This window comes from Ranitomeya imitator, chromosome 2 (assembly GCF_032444005.1).
Source record: "Ranitomeya imitator isolate aRanImi1 chromosome 2, aRanImi1.pri, whole genome shotgun sequence".
Classification (NCBI taxonomy): Eukaryota; Metazoa; Chordata; class Amphibia; order Anura; family Dendrobatidae; genus Ranitomeya; species Ranitomeya imitator.
Genome location: NC_091283.1, coordinates 604,357,684 through 604,379,717, shown reverse-complemented (window position 1 = coordinate 604,379,717; position 22,034 = coordinate 604,357,684). Strand labels below are relative to the sequence as shown.

At 43.9% G+C, this 22,034-nt stretch overlaps 1 protein-coding gene across 1 annotated transcript in view; it reads right to left on the bottom strand.

The window, feature by feature from the left end:
* LOC138665169 (lysosomal alpha-glucosidase-like) overlaps nucleotides 1-22,034 on the bottom strand; it is an 83,026-nt gene that overhangs the window by 44,809 nt on the left and 16,183 nt on the right. Inside the window, exons 6-7 of the mRNA XM_069752429.1 lie at nucleotides 10,654-10,773; nucleotides 6,611-6,729 (exon numbers count right to left, since the gene is read on the bottom strand). Of these exons, the coding sequence (XP_069608530.1) occupies nucleotides 6,611-6,729; nucleotides 10,654-10,773 (239 nt within the window). The remainder of the gene's footprint in view (nucleotides 1-6,610; nucleotides 6,730-10,653; nucleotides 10,774-22,034) is intronic.

Sequence of the window (22,034 nt, the reverse complement as noted above, 5' to 3'; positions counted from 1 at the left end):
CAGATAGTGGGACCCAAAGGGCCGCCGCGCGAAGGAGAAACGACTTCTCCCATGTCACCCCGAGAAGGACCCAGAGGAAGGGGAGCAGGAATACTCACCTAAACATCCCACGCCGTCTGTTACTAACCTCAAACCGGTGAAGGTATCAGACGTCCAGGGAGCTGATGGACGTCCTCGTCTCCTCCAACCGACAGGCTCTGGTGGGCGAGTGGGTGGGGGACGGAGCCAGGGCCGGACTTCTAAGCACGCTTGTGTGCTAGGATCTTGGTCCTGGTGTGGGATCTATGAGGATACGGGGTGGCAGTACACGCCGTACTCATAGTCCGCTTGTGGGACTACAGGTGTGACTGCTCACCCTGTATCCCTCCGGAAAAACCTGAAAGAAAACGACGCACATTGAGGTAGATAAGGGTCTAATGAAAGACCCGTGTCCACCTCCTACTGACACTAAGCTAAACTGAAGATCCTACTTCCTGTCGGTGGGGTGTACACTGCAGAGGAGGAGCTAACTTTTTTATTTGCATAGTGTCAGCCTCCTAGTGGCAGCAGCATACACCCATGGTTCCTGTGTCCCCCAATGAAAGGCGATGGAGAAATATAGTATAGTTCTTCAGATTCGCTATGTTGCTTACCTCATGTAGGGCATTGCAGTAGCTTGGGTATCCATGGTTACCATCACTTGTTAGTGGTCGTAACCATGGATATCTACTACTGCAATGCCCTGCACATGGCGCAAGCAACATAGCGAATCTGAAGAACTATACTATATTTCTAATCGGAGGTATTTGCTATTATTAATATTAGACCTACTACATATTGGGATAGGATCTCGGAGATGAGAATACCCCTCTAAATTCAGCTGCTCTCGCGCCAATCGCTGCTTTTAAAGGGCAGATGCTGTAGAACAGAGTCAGCACACGCTGTGTGTGAAAGACTCAGCCAATGAGCCTGTCCCATAAACCTTCACCAGACATGTGATGTACACGTATGTCAAACGTCAGGAAGGAGTTAATAACAGAGTGACGTTACTACACAGGGATTAGAGGAAGGTGGAGGCTTGGGCTGAGAAATTGCAATTGGAACAGGAAACAAATTTGGCCTTTCCACTTGTCAACACTGTAGGGTTATAGGTTGCAATTGATGGACCAATGTCTACTGTTAAAAGTATATCAACTGTGTAACCATAGTTTCATGGAAAATGGCACTTCTCTGTATGGCCATTAGGTGGCAGTGAGTTCACAATAACTGGCTGATTAACCAGTCCTTACAGCATCCAGGAATGTCACGTCCGTATCACAAGAAGAACAGAAGAACAATACCGCTGTGGATTAGGGGAACCAAACTACAAAAATACTACAGCACACATAATATGGAAATATATTCTGTCCCCAACATCAGCACAACTGGTCTACATCAATTTTAGGGCCATAATCATCATTTGACGTTTTAGGTCTTTTTTTGCATTGCAGTATTCATAGCCTTATTTTTTACTCAAAGTTCTTTAAAAAAAAAAAGAACAAATGGTTCATGAGTTTTGAGAAAAAAAAAATCAAAAAGTGCACAATGTCCGATAGTTCCATTAAAATGGAAAATTTGCACAAAAATTTTCAGGCATATCTAAAAATCAGTGGTGGGTGCGACTGGTGTACATTTCCACAAAAGTGTTGTGACTTTAAAAACTCACAATCGATGAATTGGCCAAAAACATGTGAAAACACCCAAAACATCCATAATGGTGAATTTTTTTTTTTTTTTTTTTTTAAACAAAACAAAATAGAGTTAAAAAGTGCACAAAATTAACAGAAAAGTTTAGTGTAACTTACAAACATTCTAGAACCACCAAAATTAAAAAAAAAAAAAAAAAAAGTGTAAAACTTAATTCGGTATAATACAGGCGTCTATGGTATGACATTCACACCAAAATGAAAACAAAAAAACCAGACAATGAGTCACTGTGTCTTGATTACACGTATCAGGTATTTTTATACAATATATATATATATATTTTGTAACCAACTCTTTCATATCCTCCATGGGAAACTTTCCACTCATCTCCAGCTATCATACATAATCAAATGAATTGCAACCATGCCAGTAAATCTAAGGCTGAGGAACACATTTGTTAGCCAATGCATCAATGTAATGTGTTTATAATGATGGAGCACATTGTGAACCTGCCAGACGGACAGCTGAGACACAAATCAGATTACGGGAATCTGGCCTCAGCAAGTCCCTGTACAATGACCTTCTAAGCCCCCAAATAACGGTTCCCTTCTAGTGCTATTGGGAATTATAGTGATGAAATTTAAAGATGCTGAAAGAAGCCCATAATGCAAGGCTAACTAGATTCTTAATTCTGCACCACTATCATTCATGGAGTATTAGATTAGGTGTCCAAGCTGCACAAGATGTAGTGGCATTATTGTCTTGCCAGAAGATACTAACTTACCGAACTATTTGGAAACCATAAAGAGCCCAGAAAACTGTCTCTGTCTAAAGCTGGAACACCATGCCATGTCATTTATTGGATCATGTCCACACAACTCAATTGTCAAATTGAACACTTAGTCTATTCCACAGCCCCATACAATTAAACACTTTATTCCTTCCTCCATCCCTCAATTCAGTAGACTTTTCCATACATTTCAATAATATCTATTATCCACATCAGAAATCGCTAAATGCACAACCTCCACATAGCAGACTAATTCTCTTCGCCAATAACTTCCTTTCCCACAACAGAAAACGTGCTAATTTGCTCTCCAACTCACATCTCACCACTTGTATGCTTGAACCTATACCATCCCACCTCATCCCCAACACCAAGCTTCTCCCAGTCCTAACCATCATCAGTCTCTGGTGTTTTCCATTCCGCTTTGAAAACACGCAACAATTACACCTATCTCTAAAACCATCCCTTGACTGAACCTTTACATCCAAGCTATTGGCCCACATCACTAGACCTGTTCGCTTCCAACATCCTTGAGCAGCATGTCCACATTGAACTTCCCTTCGACCCATCATCCAACTCACGCTTTGACAACCTACAATCTAGCTCCATCCTTATCACTACACTGAAACTGCTCTAACCAAAATTAACAACGACGCAATTGCTAAAGCCAACAGACCACCCTCTGTAGTTCTTCTGAAACATGTCATCTGCCTTCAACACAGTTGACCACTTTATCCTACTACAGATTCACTGTTACACTGGCATCAAAGACCTTGACCTTTCTTGGATTTCCTCATATCTCACTAATCGACCATTTAGTGTCTCCCATTCCCACACTACCTCCTCAGACTGCCCTTTATCTTGGTGTCCCCCTCAGGGCTCTTTCCTGGGATCCCTACTCATCTCCAGCTATACCATTGGTCTGGCAAAACACAAAGTCCCAAGGCTTCAAGTACCACCTATATGCTTATGAAAGTAAAATATACTGTACTTCTCAGGCCAAGAGGTCAGCTCTCTCCCTGTAATCCCAGAATGTCCGTCAACCATATCTTCCTTCTCATCACATTTCCTAAAACTCAGAGAACAAAACTGAATTCAATCTTTCCTCATTATCACTCAACAACCCCTACCTCATTTACCCATCACTATAAGGCTGCCGTCACTAGCAGTATTTGGTCAGTATTTTACATTAGTATTTGTAAGACAAAACCAGGAGTGGGTGGTAAATACAGAAGTGGTGCATATGTTTCTATTATACTTTTCCTATAATTGTTCCACTCCTGGTTTTGGCTTTCAAATACTGATGTAAAATACTGACCAAATACTGCTAGTGTGACGGCAGCCTAAAATTCCATCACATTTTCCCCTGTACCACTATTCTGCTGCCTCGGAGTAACCCCTTGACTCTGCCCTGCCCTTCAAACCGCAAATCCAAGTCCTTAACTCCTCCTGCTACCTCCAACTCAAAAAATATTTCCAGAATTCATCAATCCTGAATCTACACAAATGTATGCATGTCCTCATCAGCTGTCACCTCATTAACTGCAATAGCCCTCCTCTGTGTCCTCCAAACTAACACTTCGCACCTTTTTAATCTATCCTTAAAAGGGTTTGTCCACTACTCGGACAACCCCTTCTCAAGTACTATATACCCAAGTGTAAAATTTTGAACAAAACAGACACAAACAGCCTATACTGTGTGTCCAGAGCCCCGCAGCCAATCAGTGGCCATATCACCCATTTACTTCTGACTAAACTGACACCCAGAGGATGCAAGAGCTGCTGCTCTTAGACTTCTTCTGAATGTCAATTATGTCCGAAGAAAGGGAGAGTGTAGCGACCACTGATTGGCTGCAGTGCTCATGTGATATAGTGCCTTGTGATCCCTGGCGTCGCTGGAACGAGGTATGTGGTGAGTGTAGGCCGTTTCTAGTTTACACATGGGAATATAGCAATTCAAATAGTTGTCCAAGTAGTGGACAACCACTTTAACGCTGTTACTCTGCCAATCCCTTCATTGGCTAACAATCCAATTTCAGCTACTATCAATGACTTAGGAGTTTTTCTTCACGATGGGAAGGACTTCTGCGATTATCTACCACTTTTGTCCTCTGTGGATGTCTAGGACTTTTTGAGTTCCCAAGCTCAGCAATGCACTTTTTTTTTTTTTGCAGAATGTACCAAACTGTTTATTTGATCACTCCCAACATTTCTGCTATCTCTCTGATGGATTTCTTCTTTTATTTCAGCCTAATGATTGTCTGTTTCACTTCCATTGAGAGCTCCTTTGACCGCTTGTTGTGGGTTCACAACAACAGTCTCCAAATGCAAATGCCACACCTGGAATAAGTTGCATGACTTTTTACCTGCTTAACTAATGATGGATTAATGAGAGAAAAGCCCATGCAGCGCATTAAAGAGCTTTTGAGATAAATTGTCCAATTCCTTTTGGTCCCATGAAAAAAAAAAAAAAAAAAAAAAAAAAAAGAGGGAGCTACAGATTACAGAGCTGTAATTCCTAAACCCTTACTCCAATTAGGATGTGAATACCCTCAAATTAAATATGAGAGTCTGCACTTTAAGACCAAAACGTAATCAAGATCGTTATATAAACAGCTGAAATGCCAAAACTTGTGTCACTGTCAAAATATTTCTGGACCTAACTGTACATATTGCTCCCATAGACTGGTATAACAGTTTTGATTTTTTTTCCGTAGCTAGCCAGTACTGTTTTCAGTTACACGCAATGTATTTTTAGTTTTTGTTTTTATGGGTGAAGGGGGAGGGGTGAAGTTGACGTAGTTTACTGAAAAATGGAAATTCTGGCTTTTTTTTTTCCTTATGGGCTTTACCATATGGTTAACATGAAGTTTTTTGGTACAAACTGTAAAATCTTTTTCTCAGTCTTCATTGGGGGGCACAGGAACCATGGGTTAGTCTGTTGCGATTAACAATACATCTTAACAAATGAAAGTTGGCTCCTCCCCAGCAGACTACCTCGCATGCTGGCATCAGACTTCCTCAGTTTGTGAGAAAGTAGTAGGGGAAGCAAAAATGAACTAAAGCATAACCAACCCAAGAGGAAAAAACAACTTAAATGCATGCCTGGCCAGGCAACAAAGGGTGGGTGAGGTGTCCTCCTTTGAAGATCCCAAAAAAAGGTTTTACAGCGAGTACCAAAAATTTTCATTTCTAGGTCACTTTATTGGGGGACACAGAAAAATGGGACGAGAGGTTAGAACCTAACCGAACTGGTAGCATACAGAGCCATGGTTCTGGTGTCCTCCAATGAAGCAGTCGAGAAATAATTTAACATTTTGTTTATTATGTTATGTTTAAAAAGGTTTTAATATCTTTAATTTCAGTTAGGAAAATAAGGTTATTTTTTTTTTTTTTTTTCTTGCTTTTAAAAAAAAACCTTTTTTCAGTCTATCTAGCAGACTTGAACATGCCAACATGTGATTTGCCGGTTATAACGACTTAAATGCTGCAGTCAGATTGACGGCTACATCTAAACTGTTTAACTGGAGCAATCACAACCCAGTGGTGTAACGACCAGCGATCATACAGTTGTTACTTTTCTTGTAGTTGGGTGATGTTTTCTCTTAAATCAAACCCTATCCATCATAAATAGGTAACAGTATTTAATTTGCCAATTTTTTTAGTTCAGCTACTTAAAAGGGGATCTGTCAACATGTTTTTTTCAACCTGCTCTAAGATTAAGAACCTGATTCCAGCGATGTATCACTTATTGGGCTGCTTAATGCAGTTTTAATAAAATGAGTATTTTATTAGCAGGAAATAATTAGAGGACTAGGTAGTCAAGCATAATCATGAGTTCTGCATTGCCCTCCCCCACCACTGATTGGCAGATTTCACAGGGTACAGAAAAAGCAGCCAATCAGTGGGGTGGGCGGGGTTATACAGATATCAACATTCAGAGAACTGCTAGATAAAGCGGTGATTTTATCAAAATGACAGCAAGCCGTAAGTGACATCACTGGAATTGGAATCTCTAGTCCTACATTATGCTGCTCTCAGATGGGGGTAGTAAAAACCTGGTGACTGATTCCCTTTAAATCACTAAAACATTATATAATAGGGTCTAGTATTCAGATGTGAAACAAAGTGATGGTGGAGAATTGTATTCCCTCTTACCAAAGGCATTTTGGCTTTGCTCATATTTCTTACAACTTCTCGAGTCATATTTGAAGTAGAGTATCCCCATCGGCATATGTGAAATCCCAGACCCCAAAGTGGAGGCATGAACGGAAGTCCTGAAAATACAATTAAGTTATAGTAAGTATCTATTAACCAAATATTATTAAAATAACCCCTAGTTAAATATTAGCAAGTCAAGGGACTCGCAAACTAAAGCACAACTCTTGCACCCAAACCATTGCTTCTGAGAAATGGAAAAGTGTTCCCTAAATCTGAAATATTATCAGATCTTCATTGAAAAAAAATAAAAAATTCCCTTTTTAAAATAATTCATTCTTCATGAGGATCTGTGGCATTTCTTATGCTAGAGTACTCCAGTGAAGAACTAGAGTAAGATTTATGGCAAGGTGCCGCACGAGACTCGTCATACACTCCTGATTAAGAGCTGTGCGCCTCTTAATGAACTGTGATTGTGGCATTGTCCGTTCCTCATCAGTGATCAAGACATTCAAACTGGATACTGAAATTGATCAAGAAAAGCCATGCAGATCTGGACATTTTTCAAAACATCTTGATTAAATTAATTAATCGAGAATGTAGTGCTACATGCAGAAATCCCCGCTCTTACACATATTAGATGCCATCAATGAGGTTATAAATGGATGCCTGAGGGACGTTCTTCCAAGCTGAATGCACTTGGCCGCACAAATCACCAAGATCTGCTGCTGGCAAGCCTATCTGTAATTACTGGCCAATGAAGTCACAGATGTGCTAGATGAGAGACAACTGCGGAGACACTGCAGCCCATGGTAGCATTTTAGGTAGCATGGCATAGTTTTGAAAAACAGATACAGGCACACTCTGTAGAAATGGTCGTACTGCTGGTTTCATGACCAAATAATTGTAACACCGAGCCGTTCGTGTACCTAGAATGAAAACGAGAGCGGTCAAGTTAGCATACATTATGCTACTTCCCTTCCAACATGACCCTGGGAGTAGGACCAATGTGATGCTCCCTCGTGAAGTGTTCTTCATGGCATTGCCCACATGGTCTCCAGACCAATCTCCAGCCATCATTACATCCAAGACAGAAGTGGAACTCATTGCCGAAAAGGATAGAAATCCATTGAAGCATACATTGCCATCCTGATCTGCCTCATGATAGCCTTTGAAAGCGGCAGTGTGAGGTCAAAGGAGAACCTGTAGCTGGAGGTCTGGCTTATAGCCCAATGTCATTCAAGTGTCTTCTGGTGGTTTGTATAGACAATGCTGAATACATTAGGCTTTGTGTGTGATGTCTAGTCTCACTTGCAGTACAGACTGTATCACTATGCACCACTCAATCGGATGATCCATCCATGCAGAGGTTAGCATCTGTGCACTTCTTGCAATCATTTCTGTTCATCATTTCTTCTTTCCATCAGTGGAACACAATGGTAAAATCAGAGAAAGTTTCGGCCCACAGCGCCCAATGCCCCTCTTAGCTGCTCAATCCTGTTCCCCCAAAACCAGCTTCTCCATCATGACAGAAGATCAGCTCTCCGCCCTCCTGTCAAGATCTCACCTCACCACTTGCACGCTTGACCCGCTACCGTCCCACCTCATCCCTAACCCTGCCACGGTCTTCATCCCAACCCTAACCCATCTCTTCAACCTCTCACTCACAACAGGTGTCTTCCCCTCATCCTTCAAGCATGCCAAGATCACACCCATCCTCAAAAAGCCCTCCCTCAACCCATCCTCTGTGTCTAGCTATCGCCCGATATCTCTTCTCCCTTACGCCTCCAAATTACTGGAACAACACGTCCATCTTGAACTGTCCTCCCACCTCTCCTCCTGCTCCCTCTTTGACCGGTTACAATCTGGCTTCCGACCCCATCACTCAACTGAAACTGCCCTAACTAAAGTCACCAATGACCTAACTGCCAAGAGCAAGCGACACTACTCTGTCCTCCTTCTCCTAGACCTCTCTTCTGCCTTTAACACTGTGGACCACTCCCTTCTGCTACAGATCCTCTCATCTCTTGGCATCACAGACTTGGCCCTATCCTGGTTCTCGTCATATCTGACAGACCGAACATTCAGTGTCTCCCTCCCCCAAACCACCTCCTCACTTCGCCCCTTGTCTGTCGGTGTTCCTTAAGGCTCTGTTCTAGGACCCCTTCTCTTTTCCATCTACACCTTCGGCCTGGGACAGCTCATAGAATCCCACGGTTTGCATTACCATGTCTATGCTGATGACACACAGATCTACCTCACCTCCTTACTTACCAAAATCCCACACTGCCTGCTATCTCGGCCTTCTTTTCTACTCGCTTTCTAAAACTGAACATGGACAAAACAGAATTCATCATCTTTCCCCCATCTCACTCTACCGCTCCACCAGACCTATACATCAATGTTAACGGCTACTCACTTTCCTTAGTCCCACACGCCCGGTGCCTCGGGGTGATCCTCGACTCTGCCTTCTCTTTCAAGCCACATACCCAAGCCCTTGCCTCCTCCTGCCGTTTCAAACTCAAAAATATTTCCCGGATCCATGCATTCCTTGACCGCGACACCACAAAAACACTAGTGCAGGCCCTTATCTCCCGCCTTTACTACTGCAACCTCCTACTCTCTGGCCTCCCCTCTAGCACCACTCCAATCCATCCTACACTCTGCTGCCCGATTAATCTACCTGTCTCCCTGCTATTCCCCAGCCTCTCCATTATGCCAACCCTTCACTGGCTTCCTATCGCCCAGAGACGCCAGTTCAAAACCCTTACAATGACATACAAAGCCATCCACAACGTGTCTCCTCCACACATCTGTGACATGGTCTCCCAGTACTTACCTGCACGCAAACTCCGATCCTCTCAAGATCTCCTTCTCTACTCCCCTCTCATCTCTTCTTCCCATAACCGCATCCAAGACTTCTCCCGTGCTTCCCCCATACTCTGGAATGCTCTTCCCCAACACATCAGACTCTCGCCTACCATAGAAACCTTTAAAAAGAATCCGAAGACTCACCTCTTCCGACAAGCCTACAGTCTGCAGTGATCCTCAACCTACTGAACCACCGCACAACTAGCTCTACCCTCTCCTAGTGTATCCTCACCAATCCACTGCAGACTGAGCCCTCGCTGGCAGGGTCCTCCCTCCTTATGTACCTGTGTGCCTTTTTTTTTGCTCATGTTTAATGTATTTGTCTATATTTGTCCCGTATTCACATGTAAAGTGCCATGGAATAAATGGCGCTATAAAAATGTATAATAATAATAATAACGATGATGATGATGAACTGTCTATGCTCATCTTCTGATGTCTCTCAGTTCAAAGATCCCACCCCTCTCAATCAGCTCCTGCTTCTATATAATATGATGCTGGCAAATTTGACTGAATGAGCAAAGTGAAAAGTTCCCTTAAATAATAATTGAAGCCATACATTGCCAATTTTTAGTCGTTAAATTACAAGTTATATCCAGACAGCTGGTCTTCTCACTAATTCCTAAGACAACTGTTGCATGGGAAAGCCTCATCTGCACAAAGCCAATGCAGGTGAGGCTTTGTATCTGACAGCTGTCTACAGTGTCACCCAGCACCAATTTTAATGCTTTAGATTTGAGAGCTGGCAGACACAAAAAGATAAAAAAAAAGTAAAGTAATCTTTTAAGAAGTTTTAAAGGTATCCTGTCATTCGATTCATGCTTCGTTAGATAGTCTAATAGACAAAGACGGGGTGAAACCACTATTGATTGGCCTTGGACTTGCCGAGACACATAGGCCTATAAATAACACGTGGGACGAGCAGCATTAACCAAATGAGAAGTTCCCTCTAAAAAGATTTTTTATTCTTTTTAACACTGAGAAAGCATTTCATTAAATTCCATAAGGAGATGTACCTTTTTATGGACAAGAACTATATGTCCACTGGGTGGACAAGTCAAATGTTATTAAAAAAAATTACTATGTTCACAGCTCAATAAAGTTTCCCATTTAGCTGGAAATAATTCTATTCGACGGGAAACTGACTCAGATTTTCTTGTACGCTCTCTTACCAATCACTTCATGATACTGGCGGATCACTGACTTGGGTTCTGGACCCAAAAACACATAGAAGTCCAAGATGCCTCCTATAGTTCTCCAGGTAAGGGCTGGGGCTGGCTGAAGAAGAACATCTAGGTAGAAACAGAAATATTAAATACCGTACTCCTAATGTAAGGCAACTGCTTTACTTTTTAATCTTTTTACGAGTACAGGGCAGACATCAGATCTCCACTTTTTGCATTACAGCAATTTCAGTTTTAAGAAAATTTCAAGGAACAGGCCGGTAAAGCCTAACAATAAGCTTTACTTAAAAGTTGAAGCCCATGCTGCTCGTGTGCCACCTGCCCACTGGTCTCTCTTTATAGGACATGTCCCATCTACAATACATGACTAATCAGTGGCCTCAGCGGTCATAGCAAGGTAGATGGCATAACAGCAATAAGGCCCGTTCCTGGCTGCACAGGTCACATGTTATAGTCAAGATGTCACCATTGCTTCCCACGGGTCTGACACAGGGAAGGGAATTTGTACTGGATCTTGTAATGCTTATTTTGTTATTATAAAGTATTACCTGCATGTCCCCAATTTTTTCCTAAAAATAGACAATATAGTATGTGCACACAGTGTTTTTTACCCCCAGACAGAAAATAATGTACAGCAATGTCAAAACGTTATTGCTGTGCACATGTTCTCTCTTGTCACTTTATACCACCTTAAAGTTCTAAAATCCTGAAGCGGTTAAAAGAAGCGGTGGCATCATACTCATTCTTCATGCGGCTTCCACTAAGAAGCCATCCGCTCTTTATACATAACCGTGTATAGAGAGAAAGCTGCAGGCAGGGGACCCTCTGCAACAACGACAGGAAAGCCTCAGGCCTTTTCCTGAAGCAGCTTTGTACGGAGAAACTCAGCCGGTACGCTGGCATCTTGAAGACGCAGTGTGCACAGCCTAATGAAGAAAAGTCTGCAGTTATTCTATGCGACCGCAGAATCTTCACAATTATCCGGTATTCTCCAGGCGGTTGGGCAGTCACTATGTATGAAGTTTCACCCAACTTCTCTCAATAGAAGAAATCAGAGGCGCAGGAGTCTAGTCGGCCTGTGACCTCAAGCATACAAATCTCATGCATGCAGTCAGCACCCGCACGCCTGGAGGATAGAGGAATCGTAAGTAAGCAATTCAGCAGTCTGCAATCGCAAGGAAGGAAGGAAAGTCTGCAGTCAAAGACCTGACGAATCCACACTGAGGAAAGGTTAGATATAGGGTTATTTTGCTTTGCATGTCTGCTATGTATAAAATAATATTAGTAGCCTTGTAAAATTATAAATCAGCAATAGGGACTTGATTAATGGGGTTATCCAGAATTATTTTTATTTTATAATTATTCTATTTAAAAAAAAAAAAAAAAAGAAGTAGAAGTTGCTGCAACTATTCGGAGAACTGAATGTAATGTGACCACGGAATGAGGGAAGTGTGACATTAACCTCGGTCACAGCATCATGGCATATGAGGCCCCTCCAAGTCCTTGACAGCAGTCCCATTGCAGAGCATGTGACTCACTCATTATTTTGAGACAGTGCAAATTAAAAAAAAAAAAAAAAAGTAAAAAGCACAACTTACCAGGTTTCTAGTCTCTGCACAAATTAAGCAGACTCATACTTCAAATTTCAATTTTATTAGCAGAACAATTCTGTAACGTATCTACAAATCAGCCAGCACAATGTAAATCTTAAAAGAGAACTTGTCATGTCAGATAACACTATTAACCTGCAAACATAAGGTTACAGCTGGCGCTCAGTGATATGAACAATGACCGCAATAGCTTGGAAACACATGAATGTATGAAAGTTGGAGGCGCCTGGTAGGCACAGACTAAATTACTTACCAGTAACGGAATTTTCTAGAGCCCATGACAGTACTACATGAGAGGGGATCCACCCATCAAGGACAAGATCCTACTGAATAAGAAGTGGGGAACCTCTCCCCCACATCAGTTGGGTTACAGAGCATGAGAGGACCACCAGTTATTTCAACATATCGTCACCATCCAACCATAATACCTTTTAAACTATACACCTAAACTTAAAAATAGTGCACACCAAACCCAGTGACAGGGAGGGAAGTTATAAGAGTGCTGTCATAGGCTCTGGGAACTCCCATTACCGGTAAGTAATTTAGGCTTTTCCTTTACCCCATGACAGCACCACATGAGAGATTTACAGAGAAACTTAATCCACCTTAGGGAGGGACCACCGCTTGTAGAACTCTCTTCCCAAAATGAGAGATCAGCAGAGGATAGTGCAAGTCTATAGTCCTTATAGATGGTTGAAATTACCATGTTGAGGCCTTGCATATCTAGTCAATAGACACCTCCACCATTTCTGCCCAAAAAGTCGCAAAAGGCAGAATAGAATGAGCTCTTGGTTTCTTTGGGACTGATATGCTACTAGAGGAGAAGGCTTACCTAATGGCTTCCCTAATCCTTCCAGCTAGGGTAGCCCTTAAGACTTTAAGGCCTTTCCTAGAGCCTTGGAAAGAAACAAAGAACTGGCTCTTACTCCATTGTTTTGTCACAGACATGTACAGTGGTTTGCAAAAGTATTCACCTCATTGGCATTTTTCTTGTTTTACCATCTCACAACTTGGAATTTCACTTTTTTTTGATGGTCTGCATCAGTTCATGAAAAGAACTTAACTCCAACTGTGAACATTTGGTTTTCTTTTAATTGTGAAGCAAACCACAAATAGGACAAAATTATTGAAAACACCAGTCTGCATAACTACTCCACCCCCTAAAATCAGTACTTTGTAGAGCCTCCTTCTGCGGCAATTACAGCTGCAAGTTGCGTTGGATAAGTCAATGAGCTTTCCACATCTTGCCACTAGGAATTTTGCCCATTCATCAAGCCAACATTGCTCCAGCAAGTTATACGGTTTCCTCTGGTGAACAGCAATCTTCAAGTCTGACCACAGAGTAACAATTGGATTAAAGGGAGGGTGCCGTGATTTTAGTTTTTGTATTAATAATTATTGATTATATAATCAATTATTTTTAATACAAAAGTAAATGTAGTACTTTAATACTTTTTTATTCATTTTTACTTTTGCCACTGGAGGCCGCCATTTTCATTAGTGTGGGTGTAAGTGTCTAGGCACGACACTTGCACACCTCACTTACGGCAGCCATGGGCATAGGAGCCAACAGTCGGGCTCCGACCGCTCCTCCTGCCTCTCAGCTGTGACTTGGGCACGCCCACTGGGCTGCTACGTCACAGCTGTGAGAGGAGATCGCGGCCATTTTGTTTTTTATCTTCCTCTGTCATCGCACATACAGCTCAGTGTGTGTGATCATAGCAGGAGCTGCCAGGGAGAAGCTGCTGCTGGGAGCGAGGTTCGAGGTGAGTATCTGCAGCCAGGAGCTGTGATCGCAGCCTGTACTTATTATTACAGCACAGGCTGCAATCACTGCTCACTGCCGTTCAGAGCAGAGCAGGGAGATCGTCACACTGCTCTGCCCTGACCATGATTCAGCACTTCCTGGGAGAGGACTGAAGGTAAGTACAGAGTTTTTATTTTCTTATGCATCTACCACTGCTACCAGCCCCTATATACCACTGCTACCTGCCCCTATATACCACTGCTACCTGCCCCTATATACCACTGCTACCTGCCCCTATATACCACTGCTACCTGCTCCTATATACCACTGCTACCTGCCCCTATATACCACTGCTACCTGCCCCTATATACCACTGCTACCTGCCCCTATATACCACTGCTACCTGCCCCTATATACCACTGCTACCTGCCCCTATATACCACTGCTACCTGCCCCTATATACCACTGCTACAAGCCCCTATATACCACTGCTACCAGCCCCTATATACCACTGCTACCAGCCCCTATATACCACTGCTACTAGCCCCTATATACCACTGCTACCAGCCACTATATACCACTGCTACTAGCCCCTATATACCACTGCTACCAGCCCCTATATACCACTGCTACCAGCCACTATATACCACTGCTACTAGCCCCTATATACCACTGCTACCAGCCCCTATATACCACTGCTACCAGCCCCTATATACCACTGCTACTAGCCCCTATATACCACTGCTACCAGCCACTATATACCACTGCTACTAGCCCCTATATACCACTGCTACCAGCCACTATATACCACTGCTACCTGCCCCTATATACCACCGCTACCTGCCTCTGTATACCACCGCTACCTGCCTCTGTATACCACCTACCACTGCTGCCTGCCTTTATATACCATCTACCACTGCTGCCTGTCTCTATATACCATCTACCACTGCTGCCTGCCTCTATATACCATCTACGACTGCTGCCTGCCTCTATATACCATCTACGACTGCTGCCTGCCTCTATATACCATCTATCACTGCTGCCTGCCTCTATATACCATCTACCACTGCTGCCTGCCTCTATATACCATCTACCACTGCTGCCTGCCTCTATATACCATCTACCACTGCTGCCTGCCTCTATATACCATCTACCACTGCTACCTCTGTCCTGTGTAGCTAATCTAGTTTTGTGTAGCTAATCCTGTCCTGTGTACAGTATCACACAAGATATAATTATATACACGGCGCAGCACAGTATCACACAGGACAGGATTAGATACACGGCTCAGCAGTCAGTATCTAATCCTCTCCTATGCACTCCTCTCCCCCTGCGTGTCTTTCCCCATTGTGGTTTATTATTTTTGTTGTGGGAGATGAGGGAGTCGAGGATTATGCGTTTGGTATGGTATAAAAAAGATTAATAAAGGACTTTATTCTGGCCGAGTCTTTATTTACAATACATGTGAGATCTATGTGGCGGCATTATGGGTGATCTATATGGCGGTATTATGTGAGAAGCATATGGTGGTATGTGAGAACACTGGCGGTATTATGTGTGATCTATATGGCGGTATGTGAGAACACTGGCGGTATTATGTGTGATCTATATGGTGGTATGTGAGAACACTGGCGATATTATGTGTGAACTATATGGTGGTATGTGAGAACACTGGCGGTATTATGTGTGATCTATATGGCGGTATTATGTGAGAACACTATGGCAGTATTATCTTCAGAAAGCGGACCCATTCTATGGTGGTTCTGGCTGAGCACCTGCACACGGGTCTGGGGTAATAGAGGGGGCAGCATGACCTCCAGTTAGGTGCAGTCAGGGCTGGTGAGGCAGCTGAAGAGAGGGGTCTCATTTTTATCGTTACTATATGGCTACATTTCCTTCCCAGCGTCACCCCGGACTGCGCCTGTCGCCTCGCTTTCACACATTGCCAGGACAGGATGGAGAAGACAGGATCTGAGGAGGGGAATGGGGTCTACATGCAAAGTCTGGATCAGACCAGGCCATCAATCCGCAGAAATGTTTCCTGGATTTCTGTGGAGCAGACGGTCCATCCATGTGTATAAAAGACAGCGCTCTATGTACAATCCCTGGCTGCTCCGTGCACCAAACAGGGGGCCCCTATAGACCAGCACACTGCTCTCCTGAAATACTCTGTGCTGCTGTCACCCTGCTCCCTCCACCACATATCTCCCAGAATCCTTTTGCTGCCTGCCATCCTTGGTGACTGTCTACTTGTCAGTATAAGGCTGCCTTCACACTATCATTATTTGGTCAGTATTTTACCTCAGTATTTGTAGCCAAAACCAGGAGTGGGTGATAAATGCAGAAGTGGTGCATATGTTTCTATTATACTTTCCTCTATTTGTTCCACTCCTGGTTTTGGCTTACAAATACTGAGGTAAAATACTGACCAAATACTGATAGTGTGACGGCAGCCATACTCTGCAGTCACCAACAAAATGGCTGCTCACTGGGTTCCTGAATATCATCCTCTCTAATCCCTTAGCAAACACCCAGAGGGAGAGGAGAGGAGACATCACACACGTCAGCAGACTCCGCCCATAATTACTGCAGTGCAGTAATGTGAGCTATTTGTACACTAGGTTTTTCTGAAATTTCAGCAGCTGCTCCCCCTAGTGTTGAAAAGTGGAAATTCCAAAACTTTTCAAATTATTTTTCATATTTTACTAAATTATAAACAAATGATAATATTTTTTAAGAAAATGTAATCATTAATTCTTTACATTTTTACAATTTCTGAAAAAAAAATTTTTTTGATGGCACCTTCCCTTTGACCCCTTCATGACCCAGCCTATTTTGACCTTAAAGACCTTGCCGTTTTTTGCAATTCTGACCAGTGTCCCTTTATGAGGTAATAACTCAGGAACGCTTCAACGGATCCTAGCGGTTCGGAGATTGTTTTTTCGTGACATATTGGGCTTCATGCTAGTGGTAAATTTAGGTCAATAAATTCTGCGTTTATTTGTGATAAAAACGGAAATTTGGCGAAAATTTTGAAAATTTCGCAATTTTCACATTTTGAATTTTTATTCTGTTAAACCAGAGAGTTATGTGACACAAAATAGTTAATAAATAACATTTCCCACATGTTTACTTTACATCAGCACAATTTTGGAAACAAAATTTTTTTTTGTTAGGAAGTTATAAGGGTTAAAATTTGACCAGCGATTTGTCATTTTTACAACGAAATTTACAAAACCATTTTTTTTAGGGACCACCTCACATTTGAAGTCAGTTTGAGGGGTCTATATGGCTGAAAATACCCAAAAGTGACACCATTCTAAAAACTGCACCCCTCAAGGTACTCAAAACCACATTCAAGAAGTTTATTAACCCTTCAGGTGCTTCACAGCAGCAGAAGCAACATGGAAGGAAAAAATGAACATTTAACTTTTTAGTCACAAAAATTATCTTTTAGCAACAATTTTTTTATTTTCCCAATGGTAAAAGGAGAAACTGAACCACGAAAGTTGTTGTCCAATTTGTCCTGAGTACGCTGATACCTCATATGTGGGGGTAAACCACTGTTTGGGCGCACGGCAGGGCTTGGAAGGGAAGGAGCGCCATTTGACTTTTTGAATCAAAAATTGGCTCCACTCTTTAGCAGACACCATGTCACGTTTGGAGAGCCCCCGTGTGCCTAAAAATTGGAGCTCCCCCACAAGTGACCCCATTTTGGAAACTAGACATCCCAAGGAACTTATCTAGATGCATAGTGAGCACTTTGAACCCCCAGGTGCTTCACAAATTGATCCGTAAAAATGAAAAAGTACTTTTTTTTTCACAAAAAAATTCTTTTAGCCTCAATTTTTTCATTTTCACATGGGCAACAGGATAAAATGGATCCTAAAATGTGTTGGGCAATTTATCCTGAGTACACCAATACCTCACATGTGGGGGAAAACCACTGTTTGGGCACATGGTAAGGCTCGGAAGGGAAGGAGCGCCATTTGACTTTTTGAATGAAAAATTATTTCCATCGTTAGCGGACACCATGTCGCGTTTGGATAGCTCCTGTGTGCCTAAACATTGGCGCTCCCCCACAAGTGACCCCATTTTGGAAACTAGACCCCCCAAGGAACTTATTTAGATGCCTAGTGAGCACTTTAAACCCTCAGGTGCTTCACAAATTGATCTGTAAAAATGAAAAAGTACTTTTTTTTCACAAAAAAATTCTTTTCGCCTCAATTTTTTCATTTTCACATGGGCAGTAGGATAAAATGGATCATAAAATTTGTTGGGCAATTTCTCCCGAGTACGTCGATACCTCATATGTGGGGGTAAACCACTGTTTGGGCACTCGGCAGGGCTCGGAAGGGAAGGCGCGCCATTTGACTTTTTGAAAATTAGCTCCAATTGTTAGCGGACACCATGTCGCGTTTGGAGAGCCCCTGTGTGCCTAAACATTGGAGCTCCCCCACAAGTGACCCCATTTTGGAAACTAGACCCCCAAAGGAACTAATCTAGATGTGTGGTGAGGACTTTGAACCCCCAAGTGCTTCACAGAAGTTTATAACGCAGAGCCATGAAAATAAAAAAAAAAAATTATTTTCTCAAAAATGATCTTTTAGCCTGCAATTTTTTATTTTCCCAAGGGTAACAGGAGAAATTTGACCCCAAAAGTTGTTGTCCAGTTTCTCCTGAGTACGCTGATACCCCATATGTGGGGGTAAATCACTGTTTGGGCACATGCCGGGGCTCGGAAGTGAAGTAGTGACGTTTTGAAATGCAGACTTTGATGGAATGCTCTGTGGGCGTCACGATGCGTTTGCAGAGCCCCTGATGTGGCTTAACAGTAGAAACCCCCCACAAGTGACCCCATTTTGGAAACTAGACCCCGAAAGGAACTTATCTAGATGTGTGGTGAGCACTTTGAACCCCCAAGTGCTTCACAGAAGTTTATAATGCAGAGCCGTGAAAATAATAAATACGTTTTCTTTCTCCAAAAATAATTATTTAGCCCAGAATTTTTTATTTTCCCAAGGGTTACAGGAGAAATTGGACCCCAAAAGTTGTTGTCCAGTTTCTCCTGAGTACGCTGATACCCCATGAGTGGGGGTAAACCACTGTTTGGGCACACGTCGGGGCTCAGAAGGGAAGTAGTGACTTTTGAAATGCAGACTTTGATGGAATGGTCTACGGGTGTCACGTTGCGTTTGCAGAGCCCCTGGTGTGCCTAAACAGTAGAAACCCCCAGAAATGACACCATTTTAGAAACTAGACCCCCCAAGGAACTTATCTAGATATGTGTTGAGCACTTTGAACCCCCAAGTGCTTCACAGACGTTTACAACGCAGAGCCGTGAAAATAAAAAATCATTTTTCTTTCCTCAAAAATTATGTTTTAGCAAGCATTTTTTTAGATTCACAAGGGTAACAGGAGAAATTGGACCCCAGTAATTGTTGCGCAGTTTGTCTTGAGTACACTGATACCCCATATGTGGGGGTAAACCACTGTTTGGGCACACTTCAGGGCTCGGAAGTGAGGGAGCACCATTTGACTTTTTGAATACGAGATTGGCTGGAATCAATGGTGGCGCCATGTTGCGTTTGGAGACCCCTGATGTGCCTAAACAGTGGAAACCCCTCAATTCTACCTCCAACACTAACCCCAACACACCCCTAACCCTAATCCCAACTGTAGCCATAACCCTAATCACAACCCTAACTCCAACACACCCCTAACCACAACACTAACCCCAACACACCCCTAACCCTAACCACAACCCTAATTCCAACCCTAACCCTAAGGCTATGTGCCCACGTTGCGGATTCGTGTGAGATATTTCCGCACCATTTTTGAAAAATCCGCGGGTAAAAGGCACTGCGTTTTACCTGCGGATTTTCAGCGGATTTACAGTGTTTTTTGTGCGGATTTCACCTGCGGATTCCTATTGAGGAACAGGTGTAAAACGCTGCGGAATCCGCACAAAGAATTGACATGCTGCGGAAAATACAACGCAGCGTTCCCGCGCGGTATTTTCCGCACCATGGGCACAGCGGATTTGGTTTTTCATATGTTTACATGGTACTGTAAACCTGATGGAACACTGCTGCGAATCCGCAGCCAAATCTGCACCGTGTGCACATAGCCTAATTCTAAAGGTATGTGCACACGCTGCGGAAAACGCTGCGGATCCGCAGCAGTTTCCCATGAGTTTACAGTTCAATGTAAACCTATGGGAAACAAAAATCGCTGTACACATGCTGCGGAAAAACTGCACGGAAACGCAGCGGTTTACATTCCGCAGCATGTCACTTCTTTGTGCGGATTCCGCAGCGGTTTTACAACTGCTCCAATATAAAATCGCAGTTGTAAAACCGCAGTGAAATGCGCAGAAAAAAAAAAAGTAAATCCGCCATAAATCCGCAGCGGTTTAGCACTGCGGATTTATCAAATCCGCAGCGGAAAAATCCGCAGAGGACCAGAATACGTGTGCACATACCGAAACCCTAACCCTAGCCCTAACCCTAGCCCTAACCCTAACCCTACCCCTAACCCTATTCTAACATTAGTGGAAAAAAAAAAATTTCTTTATTTTTTTATTGTCCCTACCTATGGGGGTGACAAAGGGGGGGGGGTCATTTATTATTTTTTTTATTTTGATCACTGAGATATAATCTATCTCAGTGATCAAAATGCACTTTGGAACGAATCTGCCGGCCGGCAGATTCGGCGGGCGCACTGCGCATGCGCCCGCCATTTTGGAAGATGGCGGCGCCCAGGGAGAAGACGGACGGGATCCCGGCTGGATCGGTAAGTATGATGGGGTGGGGGATCGGAGCACGGGGGGGGGGAATCGGAGCGCGGGAGGGGTGGAACGGAGCACGGGGGGCGTGGAACGGAGCACGGGGGGGCTGGAATGGAGCACGGGGGGGTGGAACGGAGCACCGGGGGGGGTGGATCGGAGTGCAGGGGGGGTGATTGGAGCACGGGGGGGTGATTGGAGCACGGGGGGAGCGGACAAGAGCACGGGGGGGAGCGGAGCACTGGACGGAGGGGAGCCGGAGCAGTGTACCGGCCAGATCGGGGGGCTGGGGGGGCGATCGGTGGGGTGGGGTGGGGGCACATTAGTATTTCCAGCCATGGCCGATGATATTTCAGCATCGGCCATGGCTGGATTGTAATATTTCACCCGTTATAATAGGTGAAATATTACAAATCGCTCTGATTGGCAGTTTCACTTTCAACAGCCAATCAGAGCGATCGTAGCCACGAGAGGGTGAAGCCACCCCCCCTGGGCTAAACTACCACTCCCCCTGTCCCTGCAGATCGGGTGAAATGGGAGTTAACCCTTTCACCCGGCCTGCAGGGACGCGATCTTTCCATGACGCCGCATAGGCGTCACAGGTCGGATTGGCACCGACTTTCATGACGCCTATGTGGCGTCATGGGTCGGGAATGGGTTAAGGGCTGGTCTGCCGTTAGTCCAATCCAAAAAATTTGCACATTTCCTCTTAAAGGGAACCTGTCACCCCGAAAATCGTGGGTGAGGTAAGCCCCCGATGTTACCTGAAAGAGGAGAAAAAGACGTTAGATTATACTCACCCAGGGGCGGTCCAGCTCCGATGGGCGTCTCAGGTCCGGGGCCTCCCATCTTCATTCCATGACGCCCTCTTCTGGTCTTCACGCGGCAGCTCCAGCGCAGGCGTACTTTGTCTGCCCTGTTGAGGGCAGAGCAAAGTACTGCAGTGCGCAGGCGCCGGAAAGGTCAGAGAGGCCCGACGCCTGCGCACTGCAGTACTTTGCTCTGCCCTCAACAGGGCAGACAAAGTACGCCGGAGCCGGAGCCGTGGCTGAAGATCAGAAGAGGACGTCATGGAATGGAGATGGGAGGCGCCGGAGCAGACCAGAGACACCCATTTGACTGAACCAGCAGCGGGAACTCCCCTGGGTGAGAATCTAACGTCTTTTTCTCATCTTTCAGGTAACATCGGGGACTTCTCTACAGCATTACAGAATGCTGTAGATAA